The sequence below is a fragment of the Culex pipiens genome, chromosome 2 (assembly GCF_016801865.2).
Source record: "Culex pipiens pallens isolate TS chromosome 2, TS_CPP_V2, whole genome shotgun sequence".
Classification (NCBI taxonomy): Eukaryota; Metazoa; Arthropoda; class Insecta; order Diptera; family Culicidae; genus Culex; species Culex pipiens.
This window is the reverse complement of record NC_068938.1, coordinates 46,341,819-46,368,305: the sequence shown is the minus strand read 5'-3', so window position 1 is coordinate 46,368,305 and position 26,487 is coordinate 46,341,819. Positions and strand designations below refer to the sequence as shown.

General features: G+C 41.6%; 2 protein-coding genes across 6 annotated transcripts; one reads left to right on the top strand and one right to left on the bottom strand.

The window, feature by feature from the left end:
- Window positions 1–1,077: 1,077 nt before the first annotated feature.
- LOC120416763 (Y-box-binding protein 2-A-like) lies at window positions 1,078–5,712 on the top strand. Its single transcript, XM_039578609.2, has 3 exons — window positions 1,078–1,239; window positions 4,662–5,470; window positions 5,537–5,712. The coding sequence occupies exon 2, from the start codon at window positions 4,675–4,677 to the stop codon at window positions 5,419–5,421; it is 747 nt and encodes a 248-aa protein (XP_039434543.1). The 5' UTR covers window positions 1,078–1,239; window positions 4,662–4,674; the 3' UTR covers window positions 5,422–5,470; window positions 5,537–5,712.
- On the bottom strand, window positions 1,245–19,380 carry LOC120416762 (myosin-11). 5 transcript variants are annotated; one of them, XM_039578604.2, is made up of 17 exons: window positions 17,967–19,380; window positions 9,794–10,013; window positions 9,481–9,727; window positions 9,195–9,424; window positions 7,689–9,136; window positions 6,948–7,413; window positions 6,557–6,887; window positions 5,736–5,895; window positions 5,504–5,655; window positions 4,341–4,620; window positions 3,895–4,286; window positions 3,725–3,837; window positions 2,368–3,480; window positions 2,177–2,309; window positions 1,887–2,111; window positions 1,580–1,819; window positions 1,245–1,503 (listed from the first exon to the last, which is right to left on the bottom strand). In XM_039578604.2, the coding sequence occupies exons 2-17, from the start codon at window positions 9,973–9,975 to the stop codon at window positions 1,396–1,398; spliced, it is 5,820 nt and encodes a 1,939-aa protein (XP_039434538.1). In that variant the 5' UTR covers window positions 9,976–10,013; window positions 17,967–19,380; the 3' UTR covers window positions 1,245–1,395. The 5 variants fall into 5 exon arrangements, with proteins under 5 accessions (XP_039434538.1, XP_039434540.1, XP_039434541.1 ...); XM_039578606.2 differs by having other exon boundaries at window positions 1,887–2,108; XM_039578607.2 differs by having other exon boundaries at window positions 6,948–7,392.
- Window positions 19,381–26,487: the final 7,107 nt, after the last annotated feature.

Genomic DNA, 26,487 nt, shown 5'->3' with positions numbered 1-26,487 from the left:
TGGGAAACAAGTCGAAGAATGAACAGGTTTTTAAAAGGAGTCTGCTTCATTTGAATCGATTAGAACGGGGATTTTTTTGTGATTTTCGAAAATTTGGTCTTCGGTGTCGAAGCTTGCAACGATAAAAACATAAATGTTCAGGACTGATTACAAAACGACCGGTTTGAGAAACAAACTATTCTGGTTTTTAAAAAAATGTATAGTTCTTATGGAAGGATACACATGCAAATGCATCAAGGTTAAAAATCGCCGATTATCATAATTCTTCTTGCCGGAACTAATTGTAGTCTCAGCAATAAATCTTGAGGTTTTTTAAACGGTCCTATAAGCTAATGTTTTTTGTATGATTATATTGAGGACCTTATAAAAAAAAAACTCTAGAAACAATCCTTGATTAATAAATTAATAAGTAATAAACGACCAAACACGGGACCAGACATTAAGCAAGGGAGCGAGCAAGGGAGTATGTATACTCAAATTTTCTCAAGGTTTCTCTTAATCGATTAATTTGAATGACTTTTGACTGGGTACCTAGTTGCCACAATTTTAAAGCCGATTTTTTTTTGAAATTTTGGAGACAATTGGGTATCAAAGCCCTATGCCAATTTTTATGTACAACGGTAAAAAACACGATTAAAAACCATTTCTGATCACTTTTTTTTCATTTTAATGCTAATTTTTTTTGGCTAGACAACATTTTTTCGATGAATCAACTATGGTCCCCTTGGAACGAGCTGTCAAGTAGGAGCTTTTCTGTCAAGAAGGACCGCGAGGTTAATTTTTTAAAAATTGATTTAAAAATCCATTTTAAACTCTTTGTGGTCGTACAAAGGGTCATTGTACTCAGAAAAATAAGCTTTATCACTGTAAACAATATTATCAGCAATCTAAGCTTCGTTTTAGGACCCAATTGAACGGAAAATAAATATTGTTTTTTTTTATTTTGCTTAAAAATTAAAGGTTTTTTTCCGTGCTGTGTAATTTATTTATTTCATCAGCACGTGGATTTTGTGGATCACGATGTGGATCACACTTTCAATTTTTTAACCACCCTGTAAAAGCCTTCATCAAAAAGTCACAACTTGCTTCGATTAAAATCTGAAACTTTGCAGGAAGCGTGCAAAATTTTGTAGTTTTGTGAAGTGTGCCGAAGGCTGGATCCTGCGAGGGCAAATTCCGGAACGTTGTCCGAAAGTGAGTTTCTTGGTTATCGAAATTTCGGATTGTGAAGCGCAGGCGGTAAGTACTTTTTGGAAATTTTATTGTATTTTCATCCTTTAACAACAGTTTCTTTTACAAATAACAACTAAAACTTGGTGCACTGAGCTGCTCTCTCTCTTTCTCTAAAAAGTAACGGATTATTTTGGCTAGAATCGGTCTTTATAAATAAACATGCTACTTTGGCGCCCCCGAACTGGGCGCTCCGGGCTGGCCAGATCCGGCGATGACCACTCTTCTTCTCTGGGTCGGGACCATCGAGGGCGTGGGAGGTTTGCCGGCTTGCTAAAGTTTGGAAAATATAAGACCAACAAAACTGATTAGTTGCGGAACTTTTTTTTTTGGGGAAAAGGGAACTTACTCTTGCTAAATGCGGATTGCTGGCAGAAACCGGCCGCGGCACCGGCGGTTGTCCCGTTGGCCCGTTGCCCATGGTCTGGATCGCAACCGGGCGTTGGATCTCTCGGTCTAGCGCTTCGCTGCTTCCGGCCCGGGACGACGAACCCGCCCGCCGGAACATCCCCGACAGTTTGCCCTTGAGGTTGGTCTTGCTGGAACGAATATCACCCGCCATGCTCAGATCCGAGTCGGATCCCTGGATCTGAAAGAAAGCGATTAACGGGTAAACTAGTTTCGTTTGGTTACAAGGCTGGGGGTTGAACACCTACCGAGAAGTCACTTTCGCTGCCCTTGCTTCTGGTCAGGCTGAGACTGCGCAGTTTTCCCATCAGGCCGCGCTTCTTCTTGCGCATCCGGGGCATATCGCTCTGGGTGGAGCCACCCGAGAGTCGCGAGTCCAGACTGGAGTCCCGGTTGTGCATCATGGCACCGTACTCCGAGTCCAGGGACTGCAGCGAGGACATGCTGTCGTCACCCTCCTTCCAGATGAGCTGCTGTAAGCGAAGAAGGACGCGGTGGTCATGAGTTGATCAAATCTTCAAACTATTGCTTAACTTACTCCTTGTTGCTCAACTTGGAGCGATTGATCCAACGACAAGCTCTTCTTGTACAAGCTGCCACCGTTTCGGTTGAGTCTCATCACCGGTCGGCTCGAGTGGCCCTCGACGGAATCGTTCTCCTGGGAAGCCGCTCTGAAATAGAAATAAATGTTAAAGTATTCCACACCCTAGAGTCCTCAATACCCCTTACCTTCTCATTCCGCCCCGTCTCATGCGCTCCCTGTCTTTTTCCTCATCACACATGCGCTGGAAGCGTCGCAGCTCCTCGGAGGCCTCGGCCAGTCGGCTTAATACTGACGTTATCGACTGCGGCTGTGGCGTGGCTCCTCCGGGACCGGGCGACGGACTCTTGTGACGCATCGGCGGCGTTGGAATGGGTGCGTTTGCGGTAATGGTCTTTCCTGTGCTTGTCGTCGTTTCCTGCCGGCCGGCTGCTACCTTTTGCATTTCCGGCGCCAGCTTTACCAGTTCGTCCACCGTCTGCAGCAGCGCACCGATTCGGCGGTCGCTCTCCATTTCGATCCGTCGCCGGGTGGCACTTTCACGTTCCCGGTCGGCTCGCTCGCGGTCACGTCGCAGCTTCTCGTTGGCCGTCCGCAGCTTAGCGTGGGCGTCTCGCAGCTCCAGCAGATCGCTCTGGAGTTCCGTGACCTTTCGGCGACCCTCTTCGATCTCCTCCTCGGTTGTCTTTTTGATTTGGTCAATCTTGCGGCGCGATTCCAGCTTCTCCTTGTCACGTTCCCGCTCCACTTCGAACAGCGTCTGGCGAAGATCTCTGGCCAGCGTAGACGTCTCCTGCACCAACCGCTGCATGTCTTCGCGTTCCTTCTGCCAGGACAGCTCCAGCCGGGTCTTCGTTCCCGGCACCTTGCTCTTGCCTCCGGCGATGATCTTCTCCTCCTCCAGCTCGTTGATCTTGGACTGCATCTCCGAGAGCTTAATCTCCGACGCGCTCAGCTCCGAGATCAACTCCGTCCGTACCTTACTGGCCTCCAACCGGGCTTCGCTCAGCTCATCCTCCAGACAGCCAATCTGCTGCTCGAGCGCCACGATCTTGGACTTGTCGTCGTCGTCGCTGCTCGTGCTCGTCACCGAAGCCAGACTGCGCCGGTTCGCCTTCATGTCGCCGATCTGCTTCTGGGCCGCTTCCACCAGCTGCTTGAAGGTGTCGCGATCGCGCTTGAATCTCTCGCACTGACGCTGCAATCCGGTCAGCTCGTTGTGCAGATTCGTTACCTGTTGCTCGTACCGGAGCCGCGTGGCCGCCACCTCGGACTTGACGTTCATCTCGGCCGTCTCGAGTCTAGGGAAGGACAAAGTTTGGCATATCATCCCAGGTCAATCAATCATCTCTGCGGTAAACTTCACGCAGTGGGGCTGGCCCGTTTGTCGTTTGTGATGTTTAAATGTAAAATGCTGGTCGTCACTGACTCTTGCATGTTTCGAGCTGACCAGCACAATTTACGAACATTTACATCACAAACTATAACGTGGTCAGACCTACAGCGTAATGTTTACCGCAGAGTTGATTCATTGACGATACTTACTGCAAATGCATCTTCTTCAGTTCCTGCTCCAGGTGCGAGTTGTGCTCACTCAGCGTACGCTGCGCCTTGTTGATCCTCTCGTAGTCGTCCAGCTTACTTCTGAGATCTTCACTCTGAAATGCAAACAACACCTAAAACATCCGTACGTCAAATCACTCCCTCTTGCTTACATCCTTGCGCAGCTGTGCCACCTGGTACGCGTTCATCTCGTTCTCGCTGCTCAGGTGCTCGTACTCGCGCTGCTTGTCCTCGAGCGCACTCTTCAGCCGGTCCCGCTCGAGTTCCAGCCCGGCGGTGCGGTTTTCGGCGTTCGACTCGAGCTGGGCCACCTTCTTTTGCATCTCGACCAGCTTGCGGGACAGGTTGGTGTTCTCCTTGACCAGCCGAGCCTCGATGTTGTCCGCTTGGACGAGTTTGTTCTTGAGGCTGTCCAGCTCCTGGAACTTTTGCTTGTTCGACTCCAGCTGGGCCTTGAGCATCACGTGGTCTTCCTCCAGGTGTTCGTGCTTGGACACGAGCTGTTGGTACTTGCGGGTTTCCTCCTCAAGTTTGGACATGATTTCTAGAATTGAGAAATGTTAGTTGCAAGCTGGATTTCCGTACTCTTCATGCTTACCATTGTTCTTCTGGCTAAGTTCCTGCAACTTGAGTGACGTAGGATCATCCGAAGCGGAATGTCTCTTCAGGCTTGCGATCTCTCGTTCCAAGGCGGCCTTCGCAGACTCCATTTTATTCCGCTCCTGCTGTATCTCATCTTCCAGCTTGGAAACCTTACCCTCGATGCCCGATTTCTCCTTCCTCAGCTGATCCAGTTCTTTCTCCAAGCTGGAGTACCGATCCTTTTCCGACTTCAGTTCGGACTCCAGCTCCTTCTTGCCGGACTCGGTCGATTTCATCTGAAAACCAAAAAAAACAATCTTATCTCCCTTTTCCCAAGCTCTTGCTAAACCATGGCATCATCAAATGGTTGCGTCGTCGAGGCCGTCGTGCAGGAAGATCCGCCAGTTCGGTACGACAGCTCTGAAGAAACCAAGAACAATGCCGCCCAACCGGCCGCGGCCGCTCCGAAGCAGGACAAATCGGTAAAAGCGAACAAACGCATCACCGGAACCGTCAAGTGGTTCAACGTAAAAGACGGCTTCGGGTTCATCACCCGGCACGACACCGGCGAAGACCTGTTCGTCCACCAGAGCTGCATTCTACGGCCCAACTCGCGCCACAGTGTCCGCTCGGTCGGCGAGGGTGAAGTGGTTGAGTTCGGGGTGATCGCTACCAAGGTGACCGGACCGGGCTTCCAGCGCGTCAAAGGCAGTGCGTTCGTGCGACCCAAAAGCGGACCTGGTGGCGGTGGTAGCCGTGGACGACCCAAGTCGGGATCGAGTGTGCGTTCGAAGCGCGGAGAACGGCGACCGCCGAAGAGTGCTCCGGAGACCTCCGTCACCAACAATAACCAGTATGTGGGGGATGGTCCGATCGTGAAGGAGATGGCTCAGTTGAAGCTGGAGGAAAAGCCGGAGGAGCAAGAGGTACCGACGGAGGTCCCCGAAGATGTCGTTGATCCGCTTGCCCTAGAAGAGGTTCGCGTCAAGGAGGAAGCTGGTGAGGAGAATGACGACGGCGAAGACAACGACGACGACGACGATACGGCTTCCGTTGATTCGACCTCGACGGTCGCTACGGCGGAGTCCGCCGACTAGATGATCACCATGTCCATCGATCCCAGAGCTTAAGCTACCGACAAAGAAGGTAAGTTTGTAACGACCCCCTCTCGATACTCACCGTGGAAGTAACCTTTGCCATCTTCTCTTCCAGAACTTTAATTTTGTCATTCTGTTTTTTATTCTCATCCTCCAACTTTTGAACTGTACGTTGGGCTTCGCTTAATTTGATCGCTTGCAGCTCTGCGGATACCTTCGGTGCGGCCAGCTTTCCTGTACGTATTAGAATTTCTTGATTAATAAAACCACCCTCATTTAACTACGACGCAACTTGGAAGCGGGGTTCAGCTTACTTATTTCAGCCTCCAGTTTGGTTCGTTGCTCCTTCGCTTCGTCCAGCTCGGTTTGCAGCTTTTTCTTGTCCTTCTCGAGCGCGGAAGCGTTCAGGGCTCCGGACTTGCCCACGATCGCACGGAGCTCGCTGATTTCGCTCTCGCACTCCTCGACCATTTTCTGGAACGAAACGGAATAACTGTGTTTAAAAATAGTCGCAACTCGGCAGTAGCAGGTAACGGCTCCCGTACTTCGACTATTGTTCATCGATCTTCATCCCGAAAGGATGGCATCACAATACTTGACGGAAACCATGGTATGCGGAAGCGATATTCATGAGCATGACACTAGAGAAGCTGACGTTCTCAGATTGCAGAACTGGAGAAAGGCATGTACGCAGAAATCACTGTTTTACAAAGGATTTAAACTTTACAACATGCTTTCATAAGCTGCACAGATGACAACCAACATCAACATTGTCTTTTGCAAGCAGAACATAACCAAACTTCTCCGCAACCTCAGCAAAGTCAGCAAACGTTAAATCAATACAAATTGCTGCCGGATCTTTTTCCGGATCTCTCCGGGAAAAGATCCGGCAGCAATTTTGTATGCTTTGACGTTTGCGGAGGGTACCAAAAAAGGTAAACAAATCACTTCGTGCATCGGCCAATGTTAAAACAAAGCTACAAGGAGACTACGACAATACTTTGAAGAAGAGCACGTTATGACGGTCGGACATCTTCGTTATCAGTACGCATTCGCATGGAATCACTTTAAACCGCATATATGATAAGTTTGATCAAAAGTAAAAAGGTTGTGTTTCTAACAAGCCGTAACTTACCTTCAGCTGTAGCTTCGTGTGCATATCGTTGGGCATCTTCGGCGTCCGCGACGGCATCCCCGCGCTAGCCTCCTTGGTGACCCGGTTCAGTCTTGCCTCGAGTTCTGTCTTTTCCTTTTGCAGCTCCTGGATGGTGGCGGTTAGCTTCTTCGCTTCCGCCTCGTTACCCGCGATCTTCTTCTGCTGCAGCTGCTTGATCTCCGCCGTTTGCTTGTCGATCTCCTGCTCCAGGGTGTGCGTTTTCTGGCGCAGAACGTTGGCCTCCTGTTCCGTTTGCTGCAGCTGTTTCTTCAGATCCTGCATCTGCTGTTCCGTTAGCGAGTCCAGAGAGCTGTTGTGAGAAATTAAGTTGTTAGAAATTTTGTCTGTTTCACGTTCCTCCATTACTCACTTCGCCTTCGAAAGAATCTTTCCGCCCTTGGTCTTGCTCAGACTCAGTTCCGCCTGCACGCGTTCAAACTCGCGATCCTTCTCGATCAGCTTCTTCCGCAGCTCGCTCATCTCTTCCTCCAGCACCTTGATCTTCTTCTCGTCCAGCGAGTCCTTGGAACCGCTGGCGCCACCACTCTTCGAACCCAGCAGCGACGGGAACTTACTCTGTCGGTCCATCTCCTTCGTCTTGGAAATCAAACTTTCCTGCAGCTCCTTCACGTGCTCCCGGCTTCGTTTGTTCTCCGTTTCGAGCTCGCCGATCTTGCGCCGCAGTACCGCAGTTTCCTGCTCGTTCAGCTCCAGCTGCAGCCGCAACTCGGCCGGATCGTCCTCGTCGGAGATGCCTTCGTCCTTTTCCATCGGCGACTGGCGCCGGTTCGGTGGGCTAGGACTCAGCTTTCTACCTGGATTGAAAAAGCTTTTCGCTACAAGGATCAACGACGTTGAAGGAGGGGGAGGAAGAAAGTCAAAACCACAAGGACATCGGTTACTGCACTACTCTCTACTCTACACTATCTACCGCTAGAAATGATTGTGTGTTGAACCATTCCAAATGGCCTAGACACCGATGCAGAGTAGTCGATTCCCTCGAGTTTACTTTCTGATTGATGTTAGACAATGACTGTGTTACTTCGAATATCCGTTAGTAGTGAAACCACAAAAATGTTAGTAGAGTTTAGTAGTTTTATTGAAACAGTACTTTTCGCTTTCGTTGCCATCTTCTTGAGCTGCATCATGAGCGACTCGTTGTCGTCCTCGACACGGGAGGACTTTCGTCGCAGGTTATCGGCTTCCTCCTCGGCGTACTTGAGCTGTTCCCGCAGGTCGGCTTCACGTTCCAGCGAGTCCTGGAGATCGCGCAGTAGCTGCACCGGATCTTCCTGCGAACCACCGCGAGTGAGTGATGCTCGGGTCAGTTTGTTGTCTGCCGACGTTGATTTTCCAATTTTTCCCAACGCTGGCGTCTTCTTGGTGGGAGTGCTTGGTGCAGATTCAGCTTGTTCTAGCTCCCCTTGCAGTCTTCGAGCCACTTCATTAGCAACCTTGAGTTCGTCTTCCAGCTGTTTCACCTTAAGCGAAAGATCGGTATTCGCTCCTAACGCTTTCTTCTCCGTTTCCAGCTGCTCGATCTTCTTGTCGGATTTCTTCAGCTTGAACGACAAGATTCGACAGTTCTTTGTCGTTTGATCCAGCTCCTTCTTGATGGATGCGTACTCATCTGCTTGATCCTCGCGGAAGTTGTCGTGCATTTCCTCGATTTCCGCCTCCATGGTTCGCATCTCACGCTTGATCTCCTCGTTTTCATCCATCAACTCTTCGCAGAGTGTTTCCGCTTGCTCCAGCTTTTGTCGCAGCTGTTCTTCGACGTTTTTCACACCTCGAACCTTGATGTCGGACTCGATCTCCTTCACCTTGGCGGTCAAGAACTTCTTCTCGTCCTGGAGATCCTCAATCAGCTGCTTTTGTTCGTTGACCTTCTGCTGCAGTTTCAGCGCTTCCGATGCGGCAGTCTTGTTCGAGACCGTGTCCATCGAGGCCAATCGCCGCAACAGGATGTCACTCTTTTCGCGTTCCGCTCGGTCACAGCGTGCCTTTACCGTCTCCAGTTCTCGCCGAAGACTTTCGATTTCCTCCTGCAGTTCGTGGCTGTCGGTGTGATCGACGATGGTCGTCTCCGTCGTTTCCGTGGTGATCGAGTGCAGATCTTCGTCGAGTTTGCCGTACTTTTTGTCTTTGATGGAAAACAGGAACTTGACATCGTCACTGCTGCTGGCGATCGGCGCTGGTTCCGGTGCAGGTTTAGGTACGGGAGCGGCGGTCACCACCGACGGGGCTATCGTAGTGGTCTTTGGGGATGGTTCGAACGCACCGGTGTCCACCTTTCTCCGTCGAATGATTTTTGTAGTGTCCTTTGTACCCTCTCCGCTCGACCTTGCACTTTCTTTTTCCTTCAGTGGAGCAAGCTTTGTCAGCGGTTTCGTTGAGGATGTGATGGTTGTCTTGCTCATCGAAAGTTGCGGTTTACTGGGCGGTTCTTCCGGTACTGATTCTGGAATGGGTTTGACACGACGTTTTCGCTCCACCTTCTCTGGCTCTGGTTCTTTAACTGGTTTAGGTATCACCTTCACTGCTGGCGGCTCCTCTTCCCTAAAACGAGTCGTTATATAGTAAAGCCTTCATCATATCACAACCGTTGATAACATACTCCTTGAATGGTACCGATCGTTCCCGACTGTCCCGCTCGGTACTTCCTTGTCGCTTGATCAGGTTCATCTTGCGGACACGTTCCGCGAGCGAATCGCTCTTTTCTATCACGACGCCCTGGTCTTCGGCTTTCTCCAGCTCCTTTCTGCTGTCATCTTTTTTCGGTTCCACCTTCAGGATCGGTGGCAACGGTGGTCTTTTGATGGTAATTGTTGTCTCAGGTTCTTCCATCTAAAATGTTACAAATGTTACAAAATCCTTCAATATTCCAACCCAATCCAACTCACATTGTCGAATGTAGCAGTATGCCTTCGCCGAGGCAGCGTCAAGGTGAAGTCCGCCTTCACCGTCTGCAGGATATTGTCCAGATCGGGCGTCGAGGCCCACGAGGCCGGTCGCTGGGGAATGCCCGGCGGTCGGTCGCCTCCCATCCCGCTGTTTCCAACGCCGTTATTCGACAGGAACAGGTTGTGCGTGGAGGTCCAGCTTCGCACTGGTTTGTCCAAGCTGGAGCTGCTACCGCCATCGCGACTGCTGCGGGTTTCGAAAGAATCATTTTTAGTTTAGTTTAAAATTCTAGACAAGGGATTGACGCCTTACCGCGATTGGGACGAGCCAGCTAGGACGGGCGTGGAAGCGGTAATGTCCTCGCCGTTGCGCTTGTTGCCGTGCTCCTTGTAGTCGCGGAAGCACCGCTTGCAACGCGTCGGCCAGCGAACCTGCGGGTGGAACCCGAGCGGACACAGCTGGTCGCCCTTGGCGCTGGGGAACATGTGCGACATGGTGTGGGCGGGGTTTTAGCGGCAGGTACCGTGGTGATCTGTTGGTTTTTGCATTAGAGAAAATATAGGGTGTATTTTAATTGACATGCCATAATTTTTCATGTTCCGGTTAAATCGGGATATTATTAAAAACGTTTTTTTTTTTAATTCACTATTAATTTAAGGCAAAACCTTTTCCACTCCGAAATTACCGTTTTTTTTTCAACTTGTATCAATAAAAAAATTCAATTAAGGTTTGTTACTTTATAGTTTCAAGAATGTGACTTAATAAATCCCAAATGACACATTCTGCCGTGACGTTACAACAATATTTTAATTTTTTTAATCAAGACTAACATTTCAAAAGAGCCAAACATTCAATATTACGCCTTTTTTGAAATGTTAGTATTGAATATTTGTTTTTAAATATTGTTTTCGAAAAGATCGGAAAATTTCGCGAATGTTTCATATTTTAACATTGAAAATCGGACCATTAGTTGCTGAGATTTCCACATTAGAAAATAATGGGTTGTTTGGGTGAGACTTAGAAAACATAAATTTTCCTGTTTTTAAATCTTTGCATTGCATGCATTGTCGTATCAACAAAGTTAAAAAAAGCAACATATAGAAAGTTTTCTCAGCTTTTCAAAAATATTGTTTTCAAAAGTGGGCAAACATGGGCACTAATTAAAAAATCAATAACTGCGACTACTTTCAAAAAAGTTACCTAAAAATGGCTTTAACTTGAAAACGGTGCACTTTATCAAAATTTTACTTAAGTACTTTTTGATTGCGAATTCGATTTTACATCGAAAAATTTAAGCTGAAAAATTTTTGCAACCTATATTTCAATTTTTTCAAAAAATCAGTATTGATTCAAAAATTCTTAACTCGGTCAAAGATTTTTTGTCCGTTCTGGAAATTTCTGTAAAGTTTGCATTTGATGTCTCCTAAAACATATTAGAAAAAATAGTGTTTTTTTTGCAAATCAAGTTTAGTGACAAAAAGTGAAATTAAAAATCACCATTTTTTTTTACCGTGTATAATTATTTTTAGTGTAGTCCTTATCCAGAAGACACCAAATCGATCAAAAAAATCCTTTAAAAGATATAGATTTTTGAATTTTCATATATCATTTTTGTTTGGACAGCTACCAAATTTGTATGGAAAAGAATATGGACAAACTAATGATGTAAAATGGCTTCTCTGGGCATTCCAAAGACATCAAAAAAGTTTCAGCCGGTTTAAAAAAAAACAAAATTAAAAAAACAACAGCTTTCAACTCCAACAATTTTACTTGAGACGTCCGGCTTAGAATAAAGAAATAAATCTAAAACTAGAATCTAGAGATTCTTATAGAAAATAGGAAAACCCACAGCTGATCAAAAAAAAAAAATAGAAAAAAATGTAACTAAATAAACAAAATTCAATTGAGTTGCAAACCAAGTAACGTCTTAAAATTCTCATCACTCATCTCTTTTACCATCACGTGCACCAGCTTCCACTCACTTGGAACGGCGCTAAATGACGACGCCAATCGAGTGCTGAAAAGTCAACTCGCTCTCTTTCTCTCTTCCTCTCAATCAGCAAACGACAAAACATAAACGTCCTTCCCACTCTGCCGCACGTGCATACCTTAGGGATAGCACCACACTCCCGGTTTGCGGTGAGTAAACCACCACCCACACACCCACCTTCAAGGTTGTGCTTCAACACGGCGCTCTCTAAATAGCCGACGCCGAATCGACGCCAACAGGGGCATGCTAGACGACCGTCGTCGGCGTCGGGGCGGGCTTAGAAACGTGCGCGCGAGCCGCGTTCAGGTGATCTAGGTTATGTTTGGTAGTTTTTTGAAAATAATACAACTGCGCATGAGCTAGGAAACATAAAATTGTTGCAAAACATCACAACAAACTACTGCGGACTCGGAATTGAAGGAGGAGCGGAGGGGGAGGGGGGTGAAATACGAAAGCTATTAATGTAAACCGAGTGTTGATCCTCTGCTGCTTTACGAAGTGGAAAACAGGTTGTTTAAGCCAAACCATATAATAATTAATTTGTTGCATGTTATTTCTGTTTTTTTTTTTAGATCATTGATATCGAAAATAAAATATGTTTAGTTTAACTTGAACTAAGCTTCTGTTTTCTTGACCAATCATAAAATTTCTTAAGAGCGAGTCCACGAGCAAAGCATACCCATCTCGCATCGACCTCACCAATCTGCTTTAAATTTTCAGGGGTTGTTTGTACATATGAAACTAGCATCTGGCCAAAATATGAGCACTCTAGGTCAACGGGAAGTAGGGCAAATCGGGACACAATGTTTAAAGGTTCAAAAACGTCAAAAATCTTAAAAAGGCTATAACTTAGGCAAAATTCAATTTAATTTTAAAATTCAAAATGCATCTGAAAGGGCTTAAACAATGCAACAAAATGCAGGGTAGAGCATCTTAATTGGTTAAATCTAAAGGGAGTTATTGGCATTTTAGTGAAAAAATAGCATAATTTTAAAACTCAAATAAAAAAGTTTTCCATCCAGCTATCAACTCGGTTCGACCTGCAGCTTGTAGGGGACATCTGGGACTACCATCTGAGACTGAGAACGCTTTGGGTAAGGCAGTTTGACATATTAAATAGACACTTTTACTTTTAGTGAATTTTTTGGTTGTAAATTTTTGCTCGGGGGACCCCTTAGATCAAATTTTCCGGTGATAATTTTGTCATATTCGTGTTCCTGAGACAATTTCACAATAGAAACATACACAAAAATGTTTATTTTCATACATTTTAACCCTTTAAAAAATGAAAGTAAAAAAAAAATAAGAAGCTGCTTTTTTCTGGTGTCATCTAGTATCCTTGGAATTGAACTTGATTTTCAATAAATGTGAATCGAAGATTTTTTTTAACGTGCATTTTTTTAAAGGGTTAAAATGGATGAAAATAAACATTTTTATGAAAATTAACATTTTTAACACGAAAATGATGAAATTATCACCAGAAAACGGGATCTAAGGGGTCCCCCGAGCAAAAATTTACAACCAAAAAATTCACTAAAAGTAAATGTGTCTATTTAATATGTTAAACTACCTTACCCAAAGCGTTCTCAGTCTCAGATGGTAGTCCCAGATGTCCCCTACAAGCTGCAGGTCGAACCGAGTTGATAGCTGGATGGAACACTTTCTTATTTGAGTTTGAAAATTATGCTATTTTTTCACTAAAATGCCAATAACTTCCTTTAGATTTAACCAATTAGGATGCTCTACCCTGCATTTTGTTGCATTTTTTAAGCCCTTCCAGATGCATTTTGAACTTTGAAATTAAATTGAATTTTGCCTAAGTTATAGCCTTTTTAAGATTTTTGACGTTTTTGAACCTTTAAACATTGTGTCCCAATTTGCCCCACTTCCCGTTGACCTAGAGTGCTCATATTTTGGCCAGATGCTAGTTTCATATGTACAAACAACCCCTGAAAATATCAGGCAGATTGGTGAGGTCCAAACGACGTCCCATACAAAGGGGTATGCCCTGTTCGCGGACTCGCTCTTAAATTAAGAGTACAGTTCAGACTCGATTATCCGAAGCCTCGATGAACCGAAGATTCGATTATCCGAAGGTTTGTATGGGATTACCAAATCATGAACCATTTTTTTTGTATTTTTTTATTTTCTTTTTTAACATCAAATTCGAGTTCTGCGACCCCATTTTAGTCAAAAAAAAAAATAAAAAAAAAATAAAAAAAAAAATTTTTCAATATTTCATCACCGCCATCTTGGGTTTAAAAATTCCAAATCACTTTAGAGTAGGTAGGAGTCATACTTAAGCTCAACAATCGAAAATAAGACAACGAAACAAAAAAAAAATTGTGTTGCGATTACCCGAAGTGAAATTTTGGCAAGGCCTTCGGATAATCGAATCTAGACTGTAGTTGAAAACTACTACAAAAAGATTTTAGTTTTCCAGATGTTTTTGATATTGATGTTTTTTTACGTCAGGCGCTTTATGTTGAATTGACTATGGCTTTTTTGACTTACAAGTTACAACCCTAGAAATTATATCTATATATATAAAAAATTTCGACGGTTTTGTTCGAACGCGAATCAGCTCTATACGGAGCGTCGGATCGAGGTGCTCTTTGTTGCGTTGGGTTCGTATAAGCCCAAGGATGGTTTATACGTTAACTAATTGACACTTTGGCCACTCTGGAACCGGTTCCGGAGCATCGGCAAATTGTATGGAGAAAGTTACGTAAAATCAAATTTCGATCACAGGAGGCTGAATAAGCAAAAAAGCAAAAAAACGTCAACAAACGAAAAAAAGGGGCAGAACGAAGTTTGTCGGGTAAGGCTTGTGTTTCATAAAAAAAACAACTTGCAAAGAAATTTCATTTTAAATATGAAACCTTATCATTTTTTTTACAGCGAAACAACATGTCTAGAGATTTTTGTTTGTTTGAAAATCTAGAGTTTTTTTTTATTAGGTCCTATAAACATATGAAAGACAATGGTTTATTGGTCCTTTTCAAAAAAAACTCTGGAAATGTACTATAAACATATGAAAGACAATAACTTATAGGTCCTCAAAAAAACTTTAGATGTGATTCAATCGAATAGAATCGATTCAATGTTGAACATGTTGACACAAATTTTGGTTAGCAAAATATTAATTTGTTGGATGAAATTAAAATCGAATCCTTGACCTGCCAAATAATGATAGTTTTCCGAACATCAAATTATAGAAAGTTATCAATCTTTTTACTCAAAATATATTTTCCCTTGGATCTAATTTTAGAAAAATGGACCCTCCCTACAAAGGCTTATGAATTGATCTCAGTTGAAAGGTTCCCCAATTCTCTGAATTGCAAATGTAACTTCCTGGAGCAGAACTTTTAAATTCTATTAAAACACTAATTGAATTGATTTGAAATTGTTTTATTGTTTAAATTAAATTGTTTAAATCATGCAATCATTACAAATAGAGGGTGGTGATTCTCTAGATTATCAATAATTTTTTTTATTTGAAATGCGCAAACAAGCGTTATACAATGTTATTCTGAATAATTTACAATCGATTTGACAAGAACTTCTTAATTTGCGCAAGGATCTGGCCTGCACGCCAGTGATGTTTAAAGTAAAAGCATTAGTGGCCAAAGGGCCTCAACAATTTACATTTTTGAATAATTGTCTTTTTACGAGTTTAAAATTCAAATGCAAAGCGCCAGCTCCTGTTACGTCCAATCAAGCTCATAATTGGGGTTGAGGCTCAGTACGCCCACCGGAACAAGCCCCTTAATGCCCGCCAAAAGTATTATTTGTTAATCCTAATTCACACCCTCGTTCCCCTCGAAAATTGCCATTCTTTGATTTTTTTTAGATGAGGGGTCATAAAAACTTCTTAAAATGTCGAAAAAATGTATTTTTGTCAGCTTTACATAAGTCCATGTTTAATTAATTATCAGTTTTATGCTTTTGGCCTTCCTCACCTCATTGAGGAAAGGCTATAAAATCACTCGAAAAATGAACTTCTCAATTAGATCTCCTAGACCCACCTTCATGTATACCTATCGAATCAGAATCAAATTCTGAACAAATGTCTGTGTGTGTGGTGAGATATAAAAATTTGCACTGGATTATCACGGCACTGGCTCAACCGATTTTGTCTGTTTTGGTCTCATTCGATCCGTCTTGGGGTCCCAAAAGTCGCTATTGAAAATTATAAAGTTTAGTTAAGTACTTCAAAAGTTATGCTGAAAAAACGATTTGAAAAAAAATGTCCGGAAGATTGTAAAAAGGGTGGTTTTTGCAAGAAAACCCACCAAGTTATACATTTTTAGAAAAGTATTGAAAAGACCTTTCCAACGAGTTCAAAGTTTGAGGTTAATAACACTTAAGTGTTATTTATGCACTTTTTGAGGCCGGATCTCAGATATTTTGATAAAAAACGATGGCTGGATCTATCATACGACCTGTCGTTGGATAGGTTATCAAAAGGCCTTTCCAACGAGTTCAAAAGACTGAGGTTATGACAACCCTATCAAAAGTTATGAGCACTTATTTGATGTTCTGATCAATCATGCGACCCATCGTTGGATACGTAATCAAAATACCTTTCCAATGAGTTCAATAGGTAATGACAATCTGACATCCCTATCAAAAAGTATATTAATGTAAGGAAGGCACCAACCACCTTAAGATGGATTAAGTAACGTTTTTTAAATGTACCTATCAATTAAAAAAAATCAATATATTGACAACAAAGCTAAAACATAGTATAGTTATTTCATGTACAGAGCACAGATTTTTAATTTTAAAGAATCAGGTTTCGTGTATTACAATTTTCTACGAAACTCAAACGTTTGTTTACAGATGATTCTCAAAAATAAATTTTGAACGGAAAAATGTTCATAATAAATGTATATTTTTTAATGTTGATTTCTAAGTGTTACTAAAAATCCAAATCTTTAAAACTTAAAAAAAATTGTAATACTTAAAAGAAACAAACTCTTCATGAATTCTAGAACATTTTGAAATATTCAGACAGCAGTGTTATTATGTATTATGTTCAAAGTATTTTGTATTTTTTTTTTAAATTTAGCTTGGAATTTGAAATCTATGATTTTGAATTTTTCCTTCAGGCAGGACTATACATTAAGAGCGAATCCACGAACAGGGCATACCCTATTGTATGGGACGGGGTAGATTGAGACATAAAATTTGATGGTTCAAAATCGTAAAAAATCTTAAAAAGACTGTAACTAAGGCAAAATTCATTTAAATTTCATAATTCAAAATGCATCAAGGGTTGAAAATAAACATTTCGATGCATGTTTCTATTAAAAAATTTACTTAGATACACGAATTTGATAAAATTATCACCAGAAAATGAGATCTAAGGGGCCTCGCCAAGGATGCCAGATACACAGATTTGTCTGTGTTTCACAGACATTTGACCTTGTGCCAGACATTTTTTAAGGTGCACAGACTTTTAAAAAACTTCATTAAATCAATATTTTGTAAAAATATCAATCAAAACTTATTTTGTTAGTCTTAAAATGCTTGAAAACGCAATTTTTGATGGAATTCCATGACTACAAATTAATATATTTAAATTTTAGGCAAGTGCACAGACATACACAGACATTTTTAAAAACCATGTGGCATCCCTGGGCCACGCACTTAATTTTGAATGGCATAAATTGGAAAAGAAAAACATAGAAACTTTTTTAATGGCTTGCTGCAAAAATTGTCATAAAATGTAACATGTTTTGCAGCAAATCTACTGTTGTAGATTTTAATACAGTAGTTGTTCGGTAACTGGGCGTTGTTTAACTGGGCGCTCGATAACTGGGCTGTAGCCAACTTAAAAAGCAGACAAACGTCAAAAAACAAAAACAAAACAAAATGACCGAGGGGTCATAGGATGCAACAATCAAGTGTAATAAATAAAACTTTTTTTTTATGTTTTTGTGAAATTTCAAGTCACAATTAAGTAAACTTTAAAAATTGGCTCTGGACATAAATATAGGTAACTTTTATTTTCATATTTTACTAAGAAAATATAATGCATTGAATGTCCCCTCGGCATTTTCCGTTCAACCCAGTAAGCGAGCAGCATTCGGTAACTGGGCTACGTTCTTTGCCCAGTTACCGAACAAGTACTGTATATATTTTTCCTTTGGGTTTTCCAAATTTTCAACATTCCAAAATTAAAACTTTTTTTGCACTTTGACGTTCAATAACAATTCTTCTACAAAGTGTTTTCATCAGAAATTGAGTAATAAATAGCTTAATGGGAATTTTTTCAAAACATTTGCCATAAAGTTATTTTAATACTGTAAATCAGCGTATTTGTTGGAAATTAGTACCGAATTCTTAATCTGCCGAACATTTAATTTAGATACAATAAATATGAATAAGTCCAAACGTAGAGAAATGCTCAAAATTAAGAATATGATGCGTCTCCACTAAAACCACCGTGGAGACGCATGGTTGCCTTTCTATATCCCATCTACTCACCCTTCAATCCAAAATTTTGAAATGTATCAAATTCGCACACGTTCTGAAATCAACATTCTCTATCGCTCGTCAAAACTGCCTCAAATTCATTGACTATTTCCGCCGCGTACCGTGCAACAGTTTTGCAACTCTTCGCTCTTTCGCTCTCTGTGTGTAAGTTGTTTATTTTTCTTTCCAAATCTCGCACTTTTCCTAAATATTCTTTCTTCCCCTCTACACTACACAGACCACTCCAACAAGTTGATTGGATACTTTATTGGCGCTCCACACATAATTCATAACTGCCGGAACGTGCGAGCAGGCACTTTTCACTGTTTTTCCGTCCGGTTTTTCCAAAGCCAACAACAGGGGGTGGTGGACTCCGCGGCAACGGCCACGGATTGCGTAACAACAATAATCGCTAGATCTTCTTAAACTTTTATGCACGTTTTCCTCGTTTCCCAACAGAAAGTTGAGCCGTCGCCGTCGACGGAGCCTGGTCTTGGACGACGTCGCGACGTCAGTCAGTCAGCCAGAAGCGTCGTCGTCGTCGTCGCCGTTGTTGCCGCGCCGCTTCTGCAGATGCCACTACTGTAGATGCTATGATTTAAAAATAGCCTCGAACGCAAAAAAAAGACTGGCAGTTGCGAATGAAAAAAAGGAAATTTTTCAAATCGACGATTTTCATCCACTTGAAGGTATGCTGCTTCAATTTTCGCCAATTTAGATTGACTTAATTATTCTCTCTTCTTTTTTTTTTCTTTTTGCGGAGTCGTGTTGACACCTCTCTCGACGACCATGAAACCCTTCCACAACCGAGCTCTGGTTAGCCGTTTTCGTGGCACTGGTTATATTTAAACCTGAGACGACGTTTCACGGATTACCACACCTGAAGGGGCGTTCTTCTTCTTCAATTATGGCTAAATCGATTTCTCACCCCTAAATTCTTCGGCGACGAAAAATTCTCGACGTGATTCACCGCACTCTCCCCTCTCTTGGGAAAACGATGGGCTTAGCGCGCCGTTGGCTTCAGCTATTTTTGCTACCTTTGTTCAACATTTGAGTAATTTTCGCTGGGAAATTTTCTAGACCTTTTTCTTCTACTTTTTTTACACCGCCACAAAACACACACTTTCCCAGCAAGGAAAACGCAAAATCACACTTTTTCCACTAATTTCTACTCTAACAAGTCGATTCGCTACGCAATTTCGAATTGGTCGAAAGTCGGGTAGAATCCGCGGAGCCCTCGAGGGAGTGGAAAATCCTAATTTTCCCCTGTGAAAATTCCTTTTGCTGCACCACGGCCTGCCTGGGACGGTCCCTTTCTCGCGCGCGCACTTCTCAAACGGGTGCGAAAGAGAGACGGAAAGCTTGCGCGCACGCGGCTCACGCACGGGAAATTTTCTTGTTGCTTGTGATCCTCGTCCGGCCGCGAACAAAACTCGACTAAAATCCGTACGTGTGGCGGCGCAGATCGTGATTTTCTGTGTGAAAGATTTGGGCGCGATTTAAAGCGGGCGGGATTTGGGGGAAATTGCGATCGACGAGGGGGTGGGATTGATGAGTTTTTCCCGAATTGTGAATTTGAATAATTCGTTTTTCTCAATTTTTAACTCTAATTCGGTTTTTCTCAATTTCATTTTGTAGCTTGATAAAAAATAAGGAGACGCATGGACTTGTTTGCAGGTACACAAACCACCAAGCGTGTCCATTGAATAAATATTGTTAGTTAGTAAATTTTTACAATGACCCGTGAAGAGTATCGAGGCTGCATTTACAAAACGGATTCAGTGGCTATTTCTTAACTTAATGTTAACAATGGTTAGGTTGATGTTAACATTCCATATGTCGCCTCCATAAGGTGTCATGATCAGGGAAAGGGATAAGGGAAAAGATCACCAGTTGTGTTGGTCTGAGCCGGGATTTGAACCCCGATCTACCGCTTACGAGGCGGAAGCGTTACCACTAGGCTACGAGGCTCGGTCGATAAAAAAAATCGACATATTTAAATAAACGGCCTTACTCACAATTTGTTAACGTCCCCCCCTCGAGTGCACAATTATCTATTATAGCAGGATGGCCACTTAAGTCGGGAAACCGGGAAAGTCGGGAATGTGCAAAATTCACCAAAATTCGCAAATAAAAAAAAACGGGAGAAAGTCTGGAATTTGAAAATGTTTTTGTCAAAATGTCGGGAAAATCTGGAATTCCAGGCATACTCGTTTGAAATTACATTCAATTTGTTTTGAGCTCCAAAATTTTTTTTTTTTGAGAAAATGACAAAAAATTTAAAAAAAAAATCAAGCTATTCACTATAACAACCCCCAGGACTTTTGTGGTCTCTATTGCAAGTTTCTGCTCGAACATTGGAGTCCAAAGGCTTTAAAGGAGGGAGCGCCCAAACCTATTTTTACTCCAAGGAACCTTGAAAATTTAATTTAAAAAAATCGGGAAAATTAAAAAACACTGCTACTCTTAAAAATTTGCTGATATAAATGAATTAATGATTTTTTTTCTCAAATATCAAAATATGTAAAAAAATAAGTCTTGGTTTAAATAAAAAATAAATGTTGGCCCTCGGTCCCAACCTGAGATGTTAATTTCCAAAAGGACCTAATAAAAACAAGCTTAGGCCGTTGCAAATATTTTTCAAAGTTTATGTCGCCCCCCCCCCCACCCCCTTCACGACCCTTCAAAATCGGTCCGAAAAATCAGGGGGCAAAAAAAATATTTGTTCAAAAAACTTCAAAATTTTTAAGGAAATAGAAGTCTAGCCAACTGAACACCATTAGAAATGCATTTTCCTGCGTTTAAAACCATATTTAGCATGTCTGTGATCGATCAAAAATATTTTTAAATTTTATGTGAAATTCCAATGTACAGCACCGCAAAAAATATTTTTTCGACGAAAAAAAAAATCTCTTCAATACTTGGATATTTTGAAAACTAATGATTGCAAAACAACTGGGCAGGTGTAAAATGCATTTTAAAACACTTTTTTCATTCAAATGTTGAGACCATGGCTTGTTATTTGAATTTTATATATTTTTTATTTTTTTGCCCCCTCCTCGACCCCGACCAGAGTCGAGGGACATAAACTTCAAAAAATATTTGCAACGGCCAGAATAAAAAAAATACGTAAATAAGCGTTATGCAATGTATTCTGAATAGTTAACAATCGATTTTAAAAGTTTTATTTTTAAATTGCCTAATTTAGTAAATAATTATTTTTTTGTCTGATTTTCAAGGAAAATTTTGAAGGGAGGAAGACAAAAACTTGAAATAAAATTTGCAATAGCCTTGATACATTGAAATTACGAAACATCATTTTTTAAACAATTTTTCACATCTGGCCTGCAAGCTCATGTGATGTGATCTTCAAATTTGGCTTGGTTTTCAAAACATTGGGCACCCTTGCTTTTAAACTTCAAATCTATCTAAAAAAATCGAAAGGTTGCTCGTTTGCTGTCAAAAACACTTTAAACCCTTTTTTGCTTTTTAAAATATGAAAAACAAATAAAATTGATTTTTTTAATCAAACATCAAAAAATGTTTAAAAATAAATCTCTTAAAAACTTTACCAAAAAAGCGGTAAAGGATGAATCTTTATCAAAATCTATTTTTCATTGACATAAAATCAACATGAATTTCTAGAATCAAATATTAAAATAAACAAAATTAAGAAGGAAACTCGATAAACACATTATTTTTCGTGAACTCTTAGATATTTATTTTGAAAAAAATAAAGCCATAAAGCTGTGCCTAGGCGTTTCTTGAAAAAAATAATGATGAAATGATAAAAGGAAAATAACTCAATGTTTGTAAATGTTTAAAATGCACCGTAAAATCTTATGTATTTTTGAGTTATTCATATTTTTATAGTTATTTTTGCTTGTTCTTGTATTTTTTTTCTACCGTCGAAGTTATGAGTACTTCCATGCCTCAAGTATATTTTTTGTAATTGTTGTTTGTTCAGTTTCAATTTTTACTCATGTTTGGTCGGTTTTTTAAAAATAGTTTAAGCAATAACTTTTTTGGGGAGAAAATATAATAGGAATTCTGGAAAAGTCGAGAAATCGAAAATAGGATTTAAGTGGACTCCCTATCTATACAAAACAAAGTTTTAAATATTGTTATGCTTATGCTTTAAAAAATCTAAATATCAAAGAATTTATGATGATAATTTTCCGTTTTACGTCTTTTTCCAATTTTCGCAAAAGTCGAACTTTGAATGGATTTACTTCGAATACGGTGCACTTTACAGAATTTCTGTAATGTACTTTTGAATATGTTGGATCCGGCCGCAACCCGTCTTAACGCGGTCCACACCACAAGGACCAGACGATTACGGACAGAAACAAACAAATTAAAACAAGATTCTTTACTAGAACTAACAAACGAACGACTACATTTATTCACGAACAACGAAAGAATCAACAAAACATAACAATACTTTAAAATGACAGATCACATATATGCGCTGTCACGGCATCAACCAGTGACAGCTATGCTGCAACTGGAGAGCCCAGCGGCGCGCAGAGTGTACGAAAGGACACGACTTTCTGGTGGACACTCTTGCAGTTTTGCCGTCCACATCATCTCCCCTTCTAAATTCCGAAGGTCAACTTCCAGACTCGACTCGGGTTCTTCGGACCAGGAAGAACAGCGAGGAGATCTGACTCGCTCAGGAAACGGTGAACAAAAACTACGCAGCAATGGTTCACGCTTCGACGGACTGGCGCCACAAACTTCCATCTTGTTCTTGGGCGCAGACGAGGTCGGTGAGAGCGAAACAGCTTTATTATTCTCGCTCTCCGAATGGCTCTTTTGTGGTGTAGGACGAATCTCGGCACATCCCGGCTTATAAACACCGCGGGAACTTGGCCGAAGACGACTTCTTCTCTGCTGGCGAACTTCAACTTCTCAGTAACGAACATTCCGACGGATTGTCGACGACTGCTGCTTGCTGCTTTACCGCAAAACTCATCTTGGAGCGACGAGCTACTCCCAGTCCACGGTTCATCGGTGATCACGGTGACGATGCGCGCGGTATCTGCCAGGCGTCGAGGAAATCCGTTCGCCTCGACCTGCGACCGTTCCAGCTGCATGCTTACCGTGTCTTCTTCTTCCTGCCTCCCCCTCTCAGTTGCAAACGGCTCCATACAGCTGCACTCCATGCCGAGCTGTGCCGTATCTACTTCCGGGGAGCAAGGATCGATTTTCCCAACGTGCTCCGGAGCGAGAAGTCGCTCACACTCGAACCGCAGCTCTCCACCTTCTTCAGGTACCAAGTCGTTACGGCTCGTTGATTCCACCGGCAAGGTCTCCAAACCTCCGGTCAACGCCAAACTCGACACGCACCAATCGAAGAATATCTCCTGCAGAGACACCATCATCTGCGAGAAGTCGTCGTTCTGATGCTGAATCAGCTGCACCATGGCCAAATTGTGCTGCTGCATAATTTCCTGCAGCTCGAAATCACCGCTTATCACCTGCGCTGCCGCTGCATTCTCGGGTGATGACGGGCAAGGGAGAGGAGTTTCGCACTACTGCCGGGCCGGGAAAACTGGTGGCCGCTGCGACTGTTGAGCCGGGACTCCATCAAGCTCACCATATTGTTCCTGCTGATGAGTCCGCTGCATGTCGCCATCGCGCTCCAGACCGTTTTCCTCCATGGTCGATTTCGCCTCCTCAAAACGCGCGGGTGCCGGGACGAGCGAACGATTTTGCTCTCCGGCCAAATCCGGCTAAAATCCTCGTCGCCACTGTTGGATCCGGCCGCGACCCGTCTTAACGCGGTCCACACCACAAGAACCAGACGATTACGGACAGAAACAAACAAATTAAAACAAGATTCTTTACTAGAACTAACAAACGAACGACTACATTTATTCACGAACAACGAAAGAATCAACAAAACATAACAACACTTTAAAATGACAGATCCATATATGCGCTGTCACGGCATCAACCAGTGACAGCTATGCTGCAACTGGAGAGCCCAGCGGCGCGCAGAGTGTACGAAAGGACACGACTTTCTGGTGGACACTCTCGCAGTTTTGCCGTCCACAACAGAATAGAAATCCGGGTTTGCATCTTAATTGTTATGGTTTTTTTTATCTTCTTTCCAATTTTTTTTAAATTTAAGTTTTTTTTTTAATTGGCTTCACTTTTTAATAGTCTAAAACAGCGATTCTCATCCCTCTTCTAGGCTGGTTGGAAAATGTTTGGCACAAATCGTTTTTGCCTTCCTCACTTTACTGAGGAAAGGCTATAAAATCACTCGAAAAACGAACTTCTTAATTTGACCTCCTAGACCCACCTTCACGTATACATATCGACTCAGAATCAAATTCTGAGCAAATGTCTGTGTGTGTGTGTGTGTGTGTAGGGATGTGGGTCTGTGCACCAAAAAATATGCACTCGATTATCTCAGCACTGGCTTAACCGATTTGGACCGTTTTGGTCTCATTCGATTTGTCTTGGGGTCCCATAAGTCCCTATTAAAAATTATGAAGTTTAGTAAAGTACTTCAAAAGTTATGCTAAAAAAACGATTTTGAATAAAGTCCGGAAGATTGTAAAAAGGGTGGTTTTTGCAAGAAACCTTATCATGTTATACATTTTCAGAAAGGTATTAAAAAGACCTTTCCAATGAGCCCAAAACATTGAAGATCTGACAACCCTATCAAAAGTTATTAGCACTTAAGTGTTATTTATACACTTTTTGGAGGCCGGATCTCAGATATTTCAATGAAAATGATGTCCGGGTCCATCATGCGACCCATCGTTAGTTAGATAATCGAAAGACCTTTCAAATGAGCCTAAAACATCAAGGATCTGACAACCCTATCAAAAGATATTGGCACTTAAGTGTTATTTATACACTTTTTGGAAGCCGGATCTCAGATATTCAATAAAAATAATTTCCAGGTCCATCATGCGACCTATCGTTAGTTAGATAATCGAAAGACCTTTCAAATAAACCTAAAACATCAAGGATCTGACAACCCTATCAAAAGTTATTAGCACTTAAGTGTTATTTATACACTTTTTGGAGGCCGGATCTCAGATATTGTGATAGAAATATTGTCTGAATCTTCCATGCGTACTATCGTTTAAAAGGTTTTTTATCAGACCTTGCCGATGAGCCAGAAATATTGAAGGTCTGCGAACCCTATCAAAAGAAATGAGTAATGAAGTTGATTTGTTAAACATGTTAAGGGAATGTTGCTATTTTTACTGAATGTATTGACTTTATGAATGTGAGGAAGGCACCAACCACCTAAAGGTGGATTAAGTAACGTTTTTTTGTTGTTCCCGAATGTGCCGTTGCAAATATTTTGCAAATTATTTTTTCAAAAGGACATTATTTGAGCACCAAAATCTGCTTTTAGAGATATGAATTTATAAAAATTTGATTTTTGAAAAATATCAAAGATGCAGTCAATTTTTTTTTTCAATGGTAAATCAAATTTATGGAAAAATGTATTTATATTATTTATATTTTTTTCAAAGGTAAATCAAATTTGAAAGTAAATCATCTAATTTCTGGTATACTGCACCGTTTTTAATTTATGTCACTTTTAGGTTAAAATTTTCGAAAATTAAAAATAATGTTTTTTTTTTCAATTACAGTCCGGACTCGATTATCCGAAGGCCTTGGCAAAATTTTACTTTGGATAATCGAAACACAACATTTTTTTTTTCGTTTTCTTATATATGATTATTGAGTCCCAAAACTATTCTAAAGTGATTCAGAATTTTAAAATCCTAGACTGCCGTTCTACGCATAATTGTCCCATGTCATTTTTGGACGATTTTGACCTTTTGACATTTTTAAGTTGAGTTTGTCGTATACTTTTCGAAAAACCCATAAAATCTAGTACTTTGTTCGGAAACTCATCAAAAACAACACCAAGTCTGTTTGTCCCATCGTTACACTTCTACGCATAATTGTCCCACCAAGTATTTTCTCTTATGGAATCATTAGTTTAACGAAGCATTATGTCTTGTTTACCTATTGTATAGCAAGAGGATCATAAGTAAGAGTGATAAACTACTAACTGGGGCAATTAGGGACACATAGGGCAGGTAGGAACCCACGGGACAATTATGCGTAGAAACACAGAAATCGGTCTAAAAATTTCAGTAGCGTTTTTCTCAGTTGCACTTTTTTGAACATGGGACAATTATGCGTAGAACGGCAGTAGATGGCGGTCAAAACAAAAATATGCTTTTCTAGAGTTTTTTTTAATAGGTCCTATACTGCCGTTCCAAGCATAATTGTCCCATGTCATTTTTGGACGATTCTGACTTTTTGTCATTTTTAAGTTTATTTTTTTTTTTAAGTATTCTTTTAGGAAAACACATAAAATTAAGTACTTTGTTCGGAAACTCATGAAAAACAACACCAAGTCTGTTTGTCCCATCGTCCACTTCTACGCATAATTGTCCCACCAAATATTTTCTTACGCGAAATCATCAGTTTTACGAAGTATTGTGTCTTGTTTACCTGTTGTATAGCAAGAGGATAACAAATA